This window comes from Mesoplodon densirostris, chromosome 11 (assembly GCF_025265405.1).
Source record: "Mesoplodon densirostris isolate mMesDen1 chromosome 11, mMesDen1 primary haplotype, whole genome shotgun sequence".
Lineage (NCBI taxonomy): Eukaryota > Metazoa > Chordata > Mammalia > Artiodactyla > Ziphiidae > Mesoplodon > Mesoplodon densirostris.
In genome coordinates this window covers 86,080,073-86,093,289 of record NC_082671.1, presented here as the reverse complement: position 1 = coordinate 86,093,289, position 13,217 = coordinate 86,080,073, and the positions used below count along the sequence as shown (strand labels likewise).

Sequence of the window (13,217 nt, the reverse complement as noted above, 5' to 3'; positions counted from 1 at the left end):
TTCAGAAGGCACTCAGTAATTCTCTTGGCAATCATAAATACAATACTGAGTTAGGAAATCCTTTATATAAAAGCAGAAGGGAAATTTATTTTGCCCTTTAATGAAATATTCTATGGATAACCTTGCCTTTTAAGATAATTTATATTTAGTTTAAGCTCAGTCAATAAATGTATATTTTGAACATCAGGAATGACTTTAATCATAGTGTTAATTTCATTTTACTTCTGCTAATCAATTTTATATATAAAGTAGTTCATATGTTAAACAGTATGTGAACCAAAATTAGGAATATAAACCCTTCCTAATGAGGTACGCTGACAGTTGGTTAAAGAAAAATATACTTTTTTAATTACCAGAGAGGACATAACACAAAGTGGTATTAAAAATCCTTTAAAAAATGGTACTATACAATTTCCGCTAATACTGGCTTAGAATTTGTGTTTTTTGATATGGTAATTCCAGTTCATTTAAAAAATCACAATATTATAGAAAATGTAACATTCCTTTTAGATACAAATACCACCATTGACTTGGACTCAGAATACTTACAATAGCAAGGGACATCATGTAATATAATGCTTGCCATATTTTACTTTTTAAAGAAATAATACACTTATGTTTGCGTTGAAATGGTAGTTTTTTAAAAAAAGATTAGACTTAATGTAAAGGCCATAGAGTTGATTATTTGTGTTCCCCTGCAAATGGAAACATCCTTTTTCCTACTCATTGTTGAGTTAGATGAAAATTCAGATTCTATCCCTTTGCTATAATTCCTTGATGATGTAACATTATCTCATACCAAAAGAGGTACATAATAGTAGAAATACTTTTGATAATTTACTGGAATTTCATTTCACAGTTACTGAGGTAGAAATTGGCCATGTGTTTTACCATTAAAAGATGAAAAATTCATCTAAATTTATTGATTCAAAGACATGCGTTTTTTTCACCAGCTGTTTTATAATCATAATTTCCAAACCAAACACTGCATGGAAATTTGCTCCTTGATGTGTCTTTTTTATTTACAAAGACTTACCACTAGTGAGAATGTTACAAAGTAACACTGTAAAACACACTGAGAAAACAGTATGGACTGTGTCACAAACAGCTAATACAGTATTAAGATAAGTTTTCTGGTTTCTAAAGAAAAGGTACTTTAGAATTCAGTGTGAGTCTCAGAAATAACTCTGACCATTAAGTAAACATCAAATTTTTAATAAATAACATACATGAAAAACAAACATTTTATAAAAATTACCTTATACCTAGCAAAATAATTTCTTTGATGAAGATTTTGGTTGGATTTATCTTGGCAGTGTTCACTTATTTAAAATTTTTGTTCTGCATTTACTCTATTCTGATGAAATTCCACCTTTTTGGAATCACACAAGAGATGAAACAAATACAGCTACAATATTGTGCCTTCTTGAAATGCTTCTATCCACCTATAAGAGAAATTTGTTAGATTTTAAAATACAATCATCCAATATATGTTAAGACAGTATAGATAATAGCTGTGCCTGTGGATCCAATTACTCTAACAGTATATTTAAGATCTTTCCTATAGAAAATGAGAATTCTGTATGTATGGAACTACCCTTTATTTGGTAATTTGGACCAAACTTTGGCCTGAAAAGTGCATCTCTTACTTCTTTCTCTTTTTTGGCCACACCACACAGCTTGCAGGATCTCAGTTCCCCAACCAGGGATAGAGCCCGGGCCCTGACAGTGAAAGCGCCGGGTCCTAACCACTGGACCACCAGGGAATTCCTGTGCCTCTCTTATTTCTTTGAAGCATGAGGAAGGGGCCATTCCATGTAAAGGCTCTATGAAGTTCTACTGATCCCATCTAATTGATTTTGGAAGTGGATATATCTGCAGAGGCCTTTATTTAACCCCCTTTCTGCCTTTGGGAATACTAGCTCTGTCCCTGTCTCCTCATCTCTTAATTCTACCAACCAGAGACTCCTTGGGCATCTGTAGTCCAGACCTATTCTAATATTTTCAGTGAAAGGGAATCTAGTATCTAGTAGTCTACTCTCAGTTGATCTAAAGTTTGCATGCAATATAAAAGTGTCTCACTTTCATAGAAGTCTTTCTAAAATTCTTTTGCCTCAAAAGTTTTATTTGACAATATACACAGCTACAATTATTCAGAAGGCACTTGGAGGTAGTTTCTTTGTACCTCCCCAGTAGTGTAATGGCTTCTAAACTTACCATGAACACTTGAAATCATTCAATGTAATTAGTAAAAGTAGCCTGTAGCAGATTTATCTCACATTTTAAGGATGGAATTTAAAAAAAATTTTTAAACGCAAATGGAATATAAGTTATACCATAATAAAAAGGCTTTTTAAAAGTCAAAAGTTTCCATTAAAATTAACACATTTTAATATTCTATAATGTGCAAATACAGCAATGCATATGATATTAACGTAAAGAGAAATTTATAAATTAGCCTGTATTAATTCTAAATAACAAGTAAGCTGATACCCTTCACCCAACTACATTCAGCTCTGTCTTGAAGGGCTTTCTATCTTGTCAGCTTAATGACATAAAGATATATATTCAAAAGCTTATCAGCTTGATGATGAATTCAGGTAAAAATGATGAGAAATATAATATCCAACAGAATTTTAGGGCAATTACTATTTTATCCAAGTAACTATTTTTTATTATTTTTTTTATTTTATTTTTTTTTGTGGTACGCGGGCCTCTCACTGTTGTGGCCTCTCCCGTTGCGGAGCACAGGCTCTGGACACGCAGGCTCAGCGGCCATGGCTCACGGGCCCAGCCGCTCCGCGGCATGTGGGATCCTCCCGGACCGGGGTACGAACCCGTGTCCCCTGCATCGGCAGGTGGACTCTCAACCACTGCGCCACCAGGGAAGCCCCAAGTAACTATTTTTTAAAGTAAAAATAGTTGTGTCATAATTTAAAAATATTCTTCAGTACTCAAAAGTACCTGATTATTATTCAGGAACATGTGTAATTCTGGTACATTAATTTTAACTGCCTAAAGAAAAGACAAGCCTGGCTTATTTAAAGTATTCTTTTTGATCTGCATGCACTTTTAAAGCCTATTGAGAAAACATGAGCACCTCTTAGTGAAAATAAAATGTATATTTTGTGAGGCCAAAATGAAAATCAAATGAAAGGGAGACGAACTGAATTGTTTGGTTCAGAAAGGACCTCAGTTTCACAGAGATATGCTTCTCTATGTTAAGCAATCTCATGACACCTAAATAAATATTCTTGTTGGAATTTTGAAGAGACTATTTCAGCCTTTTCCACCTAAAATGATATCCATTTCTTTCTACTCAGTCATTGGGAACAGCATGGGAGCCTCTTAATGTGTTTGACCTTTTCCCCAAAGGAGTAAGTCAGCAAGCAGCTGTTTAAACCCCTGCTGTTCCATGGCACAATTGAATCATTGGATTGCCAAAGTCCCGGAATGTTTCAAGAGAAGATTCTTAACCTCATTGGAGGAGAGGTCAAATAACCTCAGCTTCCCTTCCTTTCAGCAGAGGAGAATCATGCTGCTTCCTTGAAGGTCATGTGTACACAAAATATTTTGGACAGAACTACCTATTTTCTTTTCCTCTCTGCCTCCTGAAAATATTCCAGATACTCTTGCCTGTCTTTAAAACAATTCTAAAGAGTCTGAATAATACATTAAATTCTTTCTAAATTGTATGTCTGATTTAAGTTCTTCGTTGTTTCCATGCATGGAAGTAGGTTATTTTTAAAATCAATCAGTTAAAGTAACAACTTGAAATCTAATGTATGAAAGAAAAATACGTCTAAATTACTTACTTCTGAGCCGAGTGAGCATCATCTGCTTTGAATACATAAAATAACATGTTTTTGTGCAGTAACTGAAACACTCTCGACTCTGAATTCTCATCTTTGACTTGAGTGACAGTGAATCCTAGTAAAGGTTGACTCTCCAAAGCTGCCACGTCCTAAATTTACAAAGACACAAAAGGAGATGGGTTTCTAAATTGATACAAAATTCAGATCTGCAAACTCTTGATCTATGTAACTCCAATTTAGTTTCAAATACATATATATAAAACAATGGTAATTCTAGCAACTTATTCACCTTTCATTTATTCAACGATATTTATTGGGACACCCCTGCCCCACCTACACCATGAGCCAGACACTGTGCCAGACAGTTTTCAGTGTGTTCATATCCACTGAATTTCACATTATTTCTCTACAACCACAGGAGGTAAGTAATTATATTACTTTCATTTTATGGATGCAGAAAATGTAGCTCAGAAAGGTGATTACCCCAGTCCCACCGAACCTCTGCCTTTAGTGAAGTAGTCAGTAGTCACATGACACTCCCCAAACTTACATTTTAACACTATGGAAAATTCCTAACATTTTTGAGTAAGAGCTCTTTAGATACAAAACAAGGACACTGTTCATGTCAAAAATAACAGCAACATCTCCCCCCTCCCAAAGCAAAGCAAAACAAAAAACAGAGACAAATTAGGCAAATGTAATTATTTCCAGGTAGCATTATAAAACAAGACCCTCAAATTATTCATGTTTAGATTTCAGATCTTACCTCACTTGCAGCATACGTATATAGCACTTTATTTTTTATGACAAACCACAAGTGTTTCCAAGGTTTTTTATTGCCCTTTGATCTGTACAAGTAGCCACTCATAGAAGAATCTTCTGTGTTCGCTGATACCTAGGTAAGCAAACCCCACACACAGTTTAATAGTTTTCATACAAAAACAAAATTTAAAATCACAAAATTGCTTTTGATCATTGGTGCTGAAAGCAATAACCATAATAAGAATATCATGTTTCAGAATGAAATTGTTTATTTTCAAAATCTGCTGCTGTACAAATTGAATACTGCCATGCCATGGGCATAAAATCCTTCCTTTTAGAAGCAATTCCAGAATTTTACCTGGTTTAACTGTGCTTGCATGTATGTGTTTCTTTGTGGGTTCACCTGTATTTTCTCGGTTGCCAGAAGATGAATAATAATTCCACATGTCAAAAATGCCTTTTATTTTTTTTTAAGATCCATCCACTTTATTTTTTAACATCTTTATTGGAGTATAATTGCTTTACAGTATTGTGTTAGTTTCTGCTGTACAACAAAGTGAATCAGCTATACATATACATATATCCCATATCTCCTCCCTCTTGCATCTCCCTCCCACCCTCCCTATCCCACCCCTCTAGGTGGTCACAAAGCACTGAGCTGATCTTGCTGTGCTATGTGGCTGCTTCCCACTAGCTATCTGTTTTACATTTGGTAGTGTATATATGTCCATGCCACTCTCTCACTTCGTCCCAGCTTACCCTTCCCCCTCCCCATGTTCTCAAGTCCATTCTCTACGTCAGCATCTTCATTCCTGTCCTGCCCCTAGATTCTTCAGAACCTTTTTTTTTAAGATTCCATATATATGTGATAACATACGGTATTTGTTTTTCTCTTTTTGACTTACTTCACTCTGTATGACAGACTCTAGGTCCATCCACCTAAGTACAAATAATTCCGTTTCTTTTTATGGCTGAGGAATATTCCATTGTATATATGTGCCGCTTCCATGTCCTGGCTATTGTAAATAGAGCTGCAATGAACATTGTGGTACATGACTCTTTTTGAATTATGGTTTTCTCAGGGTATATGCCCAGTAGTGGGATTGCTGGGTCATATGGTAGCTCTAGTTTTAGCTTTTTAAGGAACCTCCATACTGTTCTCCATAGTGGCTGTATCAACTTACATTCCCACCAAGAGTGCAAGAGGGTTCCCTTTTCTCCACACCCACTCCAGAAAAATGCCTTTTTAAAGCTGTATTTTGGGACAGTATATATTGTTTATTGCTCTTCTTATTTTGGGTGTTAGGGAAAATTACTTAAACCTTTAACTCAGTTCCTGAAATAACTTTTTGGATTTCTAAAAACTTTATCAATACAAAAGTAAATAGAAAATTCTTTTTTTTTTTTTTTTGGCCATGCCTGCGTGGCTTGCGGGATCTTAGTTTCCTGACCAGGGATCAAACCCGGGCCCTGGCAGTGAAAGCACAGAGTCCTAACCACTGGACCACCAGGGAATTCCCAGAAAATTCTATTATTAATGGTGATTTTTTTAAAATTATTTATTTATTTATTTATTATTTTTGGCTGTGTCGGGTCTTATTGTGGCACGCAGGATCTTTCGTTGATGCATGAGGGCTCTTAGTTGCAGCACTCGGGCTTCTCTCTAGCTGTGGCTCCTGGGCTCCAGAGCATGTGGGCTCTGTAGTTGTGGCACGCGGGCTTAGTTGCCCCGTGACATGTACAATCTTTGTTCCCTGACCAGGGATCGAACCCAAGTCCCCTGTATTGGAAGGCAAATTCTTAACCACTGGACCACATGGGAAGTCCCTTAATGGTGATTTTAAAGATCAGTTTCTGCTCCCCAAATTTTGGTCTAAAAGAAAAGAAGCTTGTTTTGCTTCATAAAAGGCGGAAAGTGTTTCAATCTCTAGGTAAAAGACAGTAAGCCTTCAGTGATTATAATGTGGCAGTTGAAACTTTTCTTTTTTTTTTTTTTTTTTTTTCTTTTTGCGGTATGTGGGCCTCTCACTGTTGTGGCCTCTCCCGTTGCGGAGCACAGGCTCCGGATGCGCAGGCCCAGCGGCCATGGCTCACGGGCCCAGCCGCTCCGCGGCATATGGGATCCTCCCAGACCGGGGCACGAACCCGTATCCCCTGCATCGGCAGGCGGACTCTTAACCACTGCGCCACCAGGGAGGCCCTCTCTTTTTAAATATAGGAAAAATAGAGATATAAAAGCCAAGTTTAGGAACTGCCTTATTGGTGGTATGGTGAACAGACTCCCAAGGTGGCTTCCCATTGAGAATCAGGCTGTTGTAGCATCTCCTCCCCTCCAGTGTGGGCAGGACCTGTGACTGCTCCTAACCAATAGAATATGGTGAAGGTGATGGGCTATCACTCCCATGATTATATTACATTACATAAGACTCCATCTTGCTAGCAGACTGGCTCTAGAGACTTTCTACCATGCTGGCTTTGAAGAAGTAAACAGACATGTGGGGAGGCCCAGGTGGCAAGGAGCTAAGGGCAGCCCCTAGGAGCAGGGTAGATCTTTCCCTAGTCAGCCTCCAGATGAGAACTCAACACTGGCAACACATTGACTGCCGCCCTAAAGAGATCCCATCTAAGCTCCTGAGATTATAAATGTGTGTTGTTTTAAGCCACTACATTTGTGGTAATTTGGTACAAAGCAATAGAAGACTAATAGAGATGGGGTCTATGAATTTTAAAGTATATCTTTAATCATGTAGTAATTGTATTTATTTCTTATACATTTCATAAAAAGGATGATATATTGTTTAGTGGAAATTTTATTTATTTATTTATTTATTGGCCACACCAGGTGGCATGCGGCATCTTAGTCCCCTGACCAGAGATCGAACCCATGCCCCCTGCATTGGGAGCATGGAGTCTTAACCACTGGACTGCCAGAGAAGTCCCAAGTGGAAAATTTATATCTAATGTTAAATTAGAAATATCTCTCAAGTGCAAGTACATTTGTATACAGAAATAACATCCCTGTATAAGACTACTAAGTAATTTAAAAAAAAAAAACTAAAATGTTTATATTTAAAGGAAGTTTCTCTTAAAATGTAGTCACACTGGGATACCCACTATGTACTTATGTTAAGTGTTACTATCATTGCCCAAAATATTTGGTACATTACTCTTTTGGAATATTTTACAATTAATTTATTAGCCATACAAGATTAATCCCAATACTGAATAGTCATACATAGTCCTCTATTATCTTTTTAAAAGCAAAATTGGTGTTAACCAGCTTAATCAACTAATTGATTCACAAAACTTTCCTTCCAATGATTTATTTAAAAAATAAATGGGTTTCCCTGGTGGGGCAGTGGTTAAGAATCCGCCTGCCAATGCAGGGGACACGGTTTTGAGCCCTGGTCCGGGAAGATCCCACATGCCGCAGAGCAACTAAGCCCATGCGCCACAACTACTGAGCCTGCGCTCTAGAGCCCACGAGCCACAATTAGTTAGCCCATGAGCCACAACTACTGAAGCCCACGTGCCTAGAGCCCGTGCTGTGCAACAATAGAAGCCACCGCTATGAGAAGTCCACGTACCGCACCAAAGAGTAGCCCCCGCTTGCAGCAACTAGAGAAGCCATGCACAGCAATGAAGAACCAAAGCAGCCAAAATTAAATAAATTAAATAAATAAATTTTAAAAAGGAAATAAATAACAAATAAAAAATAAAAATAAAAAATAGGGCTTCCCTGGTGGCGCAGTGGTTGAGAGTCCGCCTGCCGATGCAGGGGACACGGGTTCGTGCCCCGGTCCGGGAAGATCCCACATGCTGCGGAGCGGCTGGGCCCGTGAGCCATGGCCGCTGAGCCTGCGCATCCAGAGCCTGTGCTCCGCAACGGGAGAGGCCACAACAGTGAGAGGCCCACGTACCGCAAAAAATAAATAAATGAATGAATGAATGAATGAATGAAATCCAACTCAAGAGATGCAGCCTGCCATTACTGAGGGTGCTGAGGCTCTGAATGTATGTAATTTTAAAAAAGAGGAATTTCTAAAAATGTACTGAACATCACTGGAATAAGAACACAACTCCCTAATTCCTCAAAAAGTTAAATATAGAATTACTGTATGATCAAACAATTTCACTCCTAGGTATATAACCAAGACAAATGGAAACATAGGTCCACATGGAAATCTGTACACAAATGTTTATAGCAGCATTATTCACAATAGCCAAAAGGTGGAAACAACCCAAGTGTCCATCAACCGATGAATGGTTAAGTTGTAGTACGTACATAAAAAGGAGTACTATTCAGACATAAAAAGAAACAAAGTGCTGACACATGCTATAACTCAGATGAACCTCAAAAACATTGTGCTAAGTGAGTGAAGCCAGACACAAGGGTCATATATTGTATGACTCCTTTTATATGATAGATCCAGAATAGGCAAATACATAGAGCAGATCCATGGTTGCCAGGGGTTGGAGGGAGGGGGTAGTGGGGACTGATTACTTAGCAGACACGGTATTCTTTTTTTTTTTTTTGCGGTAGGCGGGCCTCTCACTGCTGTGGCCTCTCCCGTTGCGGGGCACAGGCTCTGGACGCACAGGCTCAGCGGCCATGGCTCACGGGCCCAGCCGCTCCGCAGCACGTGGGATCTTCCCGGACCGGGGCACGAACCCGCGTCCCCTGCATCGGCAGGCGGACTCTCAACCACCAAGCCACCAGGGAAGCCCAGACACGGTATTCTTATGAGGTGATGAAAAAGTTTTGAAATTGGAGCAATATGTCAGTTACACATCACTGTGAATACACCAACTACTACTGAACTGTATATTTTAAAATGGTTAATTATATGTTATGTGAATATCACCTCAGTTTTTTTTTTAAAAAAGACAAAAAACACAGCTTTCTGAGGAGACTACTTTGACTTTTACAGCACTTCACTGGATAAATTTCCCCATGTGACCACAAAGGAGCAAGGCAATGGCTCTCAAACTTTAGTAGACACATATCTGAATCACCAAGAACGCTGGTTAAAGTTTCTGATTCCATGCAGTGTGGGTGGGTCCAGGAATCTGCGTTTCTGTAAGTTCCCAGGCGGTGCCGCTGCCGCTCTGGAGGATGCTTTGAGAACCAGTGGAGTCAAGGGAGAAATGGCTGCAGCCAGGAAGGCCTGTTTGTGTGGCTGGGTGGAAGGATGTACAAAAAAGGATTGGCATTAGGTTGAGTCTAGTCTATAGACCATAATGAGCTTTGGTAGCCAGTGCTGTGGAGTTTCGACTAAAGAGGGGAGCACAGGTAAGAATTATATTTTTAAAATGTGACATCAGCATGGAGAGGTGAAAAATTACAGAGAACTTAACATTAATTTGGTTGGTTAAGAACCTTAAGGTTTTTGAATGTAGATATAGATTCAGGAACTGTGTGATGGAAGAAATAGAGTTCAGGGGTATTCACTCAGTTGGCTTACCCAGTTCCACATGAAACTTGGCAAATGGAACTGTAAGTCCTATTCTTACTATATCATGAGATTGGCTATAAATCACTGCCTAGTGTTTCAATGGCCATGATGAAATACACTCAACTTTACATGAGAAACATGATCCTGGTAAAAGTTTTAGAGCTGTTTACTTTTCCATGATAGAAGACCTCCACAGCAACCAAGCAAGAGAACAGAATTTAAAACTACTCTCCTGGCCACAGAACTAGCATAGGTAGAACTAATTAATAAAAATCAAAATAGGCGTGACCAGAAAGGCAGGACTGTCTGAATTCTTGACACTGGCTGACTGAACACCTGATTTTGAGGAACTGGGATAGGATATCATTGATGCCTGTGGATTTAGTCCAGTGGCAGGTCTAACTCTGTAGTCTATTATCACTTAAAATTTTTTTAAGTTAAAGGAAGAACAACGTACTATCAGTGATATCAGCTGTATATAACCAACTAATGCCTATAAAAAACAAGCCATGCAGATGAGTAAATGCTAATAAAATGCCCCAAATATTCTGTAGACTTCTTCCCTCTCCTCAAAGGAGAAAGGAAGGGGTCTCCTCAAAGTAATTTTAAAAATTCACACGTGTCCAAGTTATCTTTCCTTTCTATCATTGCTATAAAATGTTCTCCAAACCTTTCAACAGGCATTTTCTAAATGACTCAGGTCATAAGGGAGATCAAGCAAGATAGTGAGGCCTCAACCACATCCATTACCAGTATTAAAATGCATGTCTTAATAGTGGTGGGAAATGACATCTTCCTTTATGAAAGAAAAATAGTGTATTATAAGTGTATGAATAATTCAGCCTCTATCGGGTTGCAAGTCTAATGGAAACACTTACTTCTTTGAGAGCAGCTGGGATTTTTTTCTGTTTCCTCCCTGATGGAATACTATGTAAGACTGATGATAAGGTGCTTGAAGGAGATTTGTGATTTCCAGGAGATCCAATCTTAGGAGAGTGCTGGTGATCTAAAACAAATCGGGTACACTTATATAACCAATGGTAAGCATTCTGCAATTCAATTTAATCCAAATCAATAAACGTTGTTGCATAAATATCCATGGAAGGATACTGAAGAAACTTATGACACTTCCCCAGGCTAGAAGTTGAGTGGGAGGAAGACTTCCCAATGTCTATGATTTTATACTTTTTCAACTGCAAGCCATATGAAAGGATTGACCTTTTGCGCCTTAAGAATTCTGAAACATGTTTATGTACTACCAACTTTATAAAAAATTGAAAAAATTTCCCTCCTGACTTTAAAAAAAAACCAAACTGACAACATCATTTAGTATCCAGATACATGACCAAATAATATTACAATGAACAAAATGATAGAAAAGGGACTATGAGACAAGATGAGGAAGTAATTAATTTTCACTGCAGAGGTTCAAGGAAAGCTGGGAAAAGAATGAGAGTTTTGAGTTAGCGTTAAGGTATAAGTAGGAGTTTGCCAAGCTAAAAAGTGGAGGAAGAACACTCCATGAAGACAAGTCAGCATAAGCAAAAGTACACAGATATGAAATTAGTTCATCTATTTGGAGGTGAGGCTGGGAAAAAAATGGCTGGTTCTAAGGACTGTCTTTTAGGCAGTGGGAAATCAAAGGCCTTTTGGGCTGGGAAGTAACACGAGCAGACTGAATTTAGAAAAATAAATCTGGCAGTAGGAAAGAGGAAGGATTTGCAGCAGAAAAACCTGTTAGGAAATTAGGACAGTAGTCCACATGAAAGATAATGAAGGCTTTGTTAGGGCTGAGGTGGATAAAGAATTCAAGAGCAAGACAGGTTTTTCAAACATAAATTTGACAAGATTTACTGACCAAATGGGTGTGTGTGATGAGGGAGGAGTATTCAAAAATGAATGTTTGAGCGTATATTATATAACCGGAGAACAAAGGGAGGAACATAAGGGTGGCAAAAGATTAGGTGGACGTGTCTTTTTGGAAAATGTATATAGATAATAACAAACGATTCCTCTATAAATATATGGATTCTGAAATGGCATGTCATCTAGTTATATTCATTTAGATATTCTCATTGATGACGAAAAGCTATTCTTCATCAAAATGAAGGATAATCTTTTAAAAATTTAGATCCTTTAAGTTTCAGGATCTCGTCCTAAAATATAGACCTGAACTGCATTCACCTTAACTGTAGGGATGGATACTTGCAAATAATGAACAGGCAGATATGATTTATCATTTTGTAGTTGGCGAAAAGCTGCACATTTAGATGTAAAATAAAACCTCACTACATCAGTCCAAGTGATTAGAATAAGGCTAACAAAGTTCTACCTAGTATGTTTCCATAGAGAATTACTTTACTAATAGATAAAAATGATTTGTAATGAGCACACAGTTGTGAAACTAGAAACTTGAAAATTATTTGGAAGTTAAAGTTCCCCTATAACTACTCCAAGCATTTTATCCTGTGATTACATTTCTATAATCAGGATCCTCAGCAAAACCATTTTCAGAGTAAAAATAAGTTTCAGTCCAACCTTTCTTGGAATTACCACAAAATATGAGTTAAGAAAGCTGAACTAAGTTAAGAAAGCAAGATACTTAATATTTTGAGAGAAGTATCACCAATCATTTTGCTAATGTGCCTAAGATGATTCTTTCAGAAGGTTGCCTGAAAGTATCTGGGGAATAATGGAATTTTCAATTAAATCTTTACTTATATATTACCTAATTTCTGCAGTTCTTGGAAACAATGTTCACATACTCTTGCTGGTTGATTTTTCAGGTAATCTAATCCATATTTATTTGATGAACAAGCTTGGCATACAATCTGAAAACACATTGGAATTATTTCATTTAGAATAACCTTTGTATCTAAACCACCAGTTATGTTAGAATTTATAGTTCTGTCTACTTTTCAAAACCTTTTCATAGTCACTGAGTCTGAATAAAAATTCAGTGGAGCTCAGGCATGTAGGGAACTCACACACAATACCACATTTGAAGAGGCCACAGATTATTACTGAGTGCTTACTACAGATAATAATATACTAAAGGAGTTAACATGTGCAAAATGTTTAGAACAGTGCCCGGTGTGTAGTAAGTCCTATGTTAGCTGTATTTACCATCTTCGTCATCATCATCACTGTCATCATCACTGCTGCAACTATGAACACCTCTGCT

At 37.8% G+C, this 13,217-nt stretch overlaps 1 protein-coding gene across 3 annotated transcripts in view; it reads right to left on the bottom strand.

Annotated features, from left to right (window-relative positions):
* Positions 1 to 1,269: 1,269 nt before the first annotated feature.
* FGD6 (FYVE, RhoGEF and PH domain containing 6) overlaps positions 1,270 to 13,217 on the bottom strand; it is a 109,949-nt gene continuing 98,001 nt past the window's right edge. For all 3 annotated transcript variants that reach the window (XM_060112218.1, XM_060112220.1, XM_060112219.1), the window contains 5 exons: positions 12,762 to 12,864; positions 10,912 to 11,039; positions 4,582 to 4,710; positions 3,816 to 3,964; positions 1,270 to 1,445 (listed from right to left, as the gene is read on the bottom strand). In XM_060112218.1, coding sequence (XP_059968201.1) covers positions 1,409 to 1,445; positions 3,816 to 3,964; positions 4,582 to 4,710; positions 10,912 to 11,039; positions 12,762 to 12,864 — 546 coding nt within the window. In that variant the 3' untranslated portion in view covers positions 1,270 to 1,408. The remainder of the gene's footprint in view (positions 1,446 to 3,815; positions 3,965 to 4,581; positions 4,711 to 10,911; positions 11,040 to 12,761; positions 12,865 to 13,217) is intronic.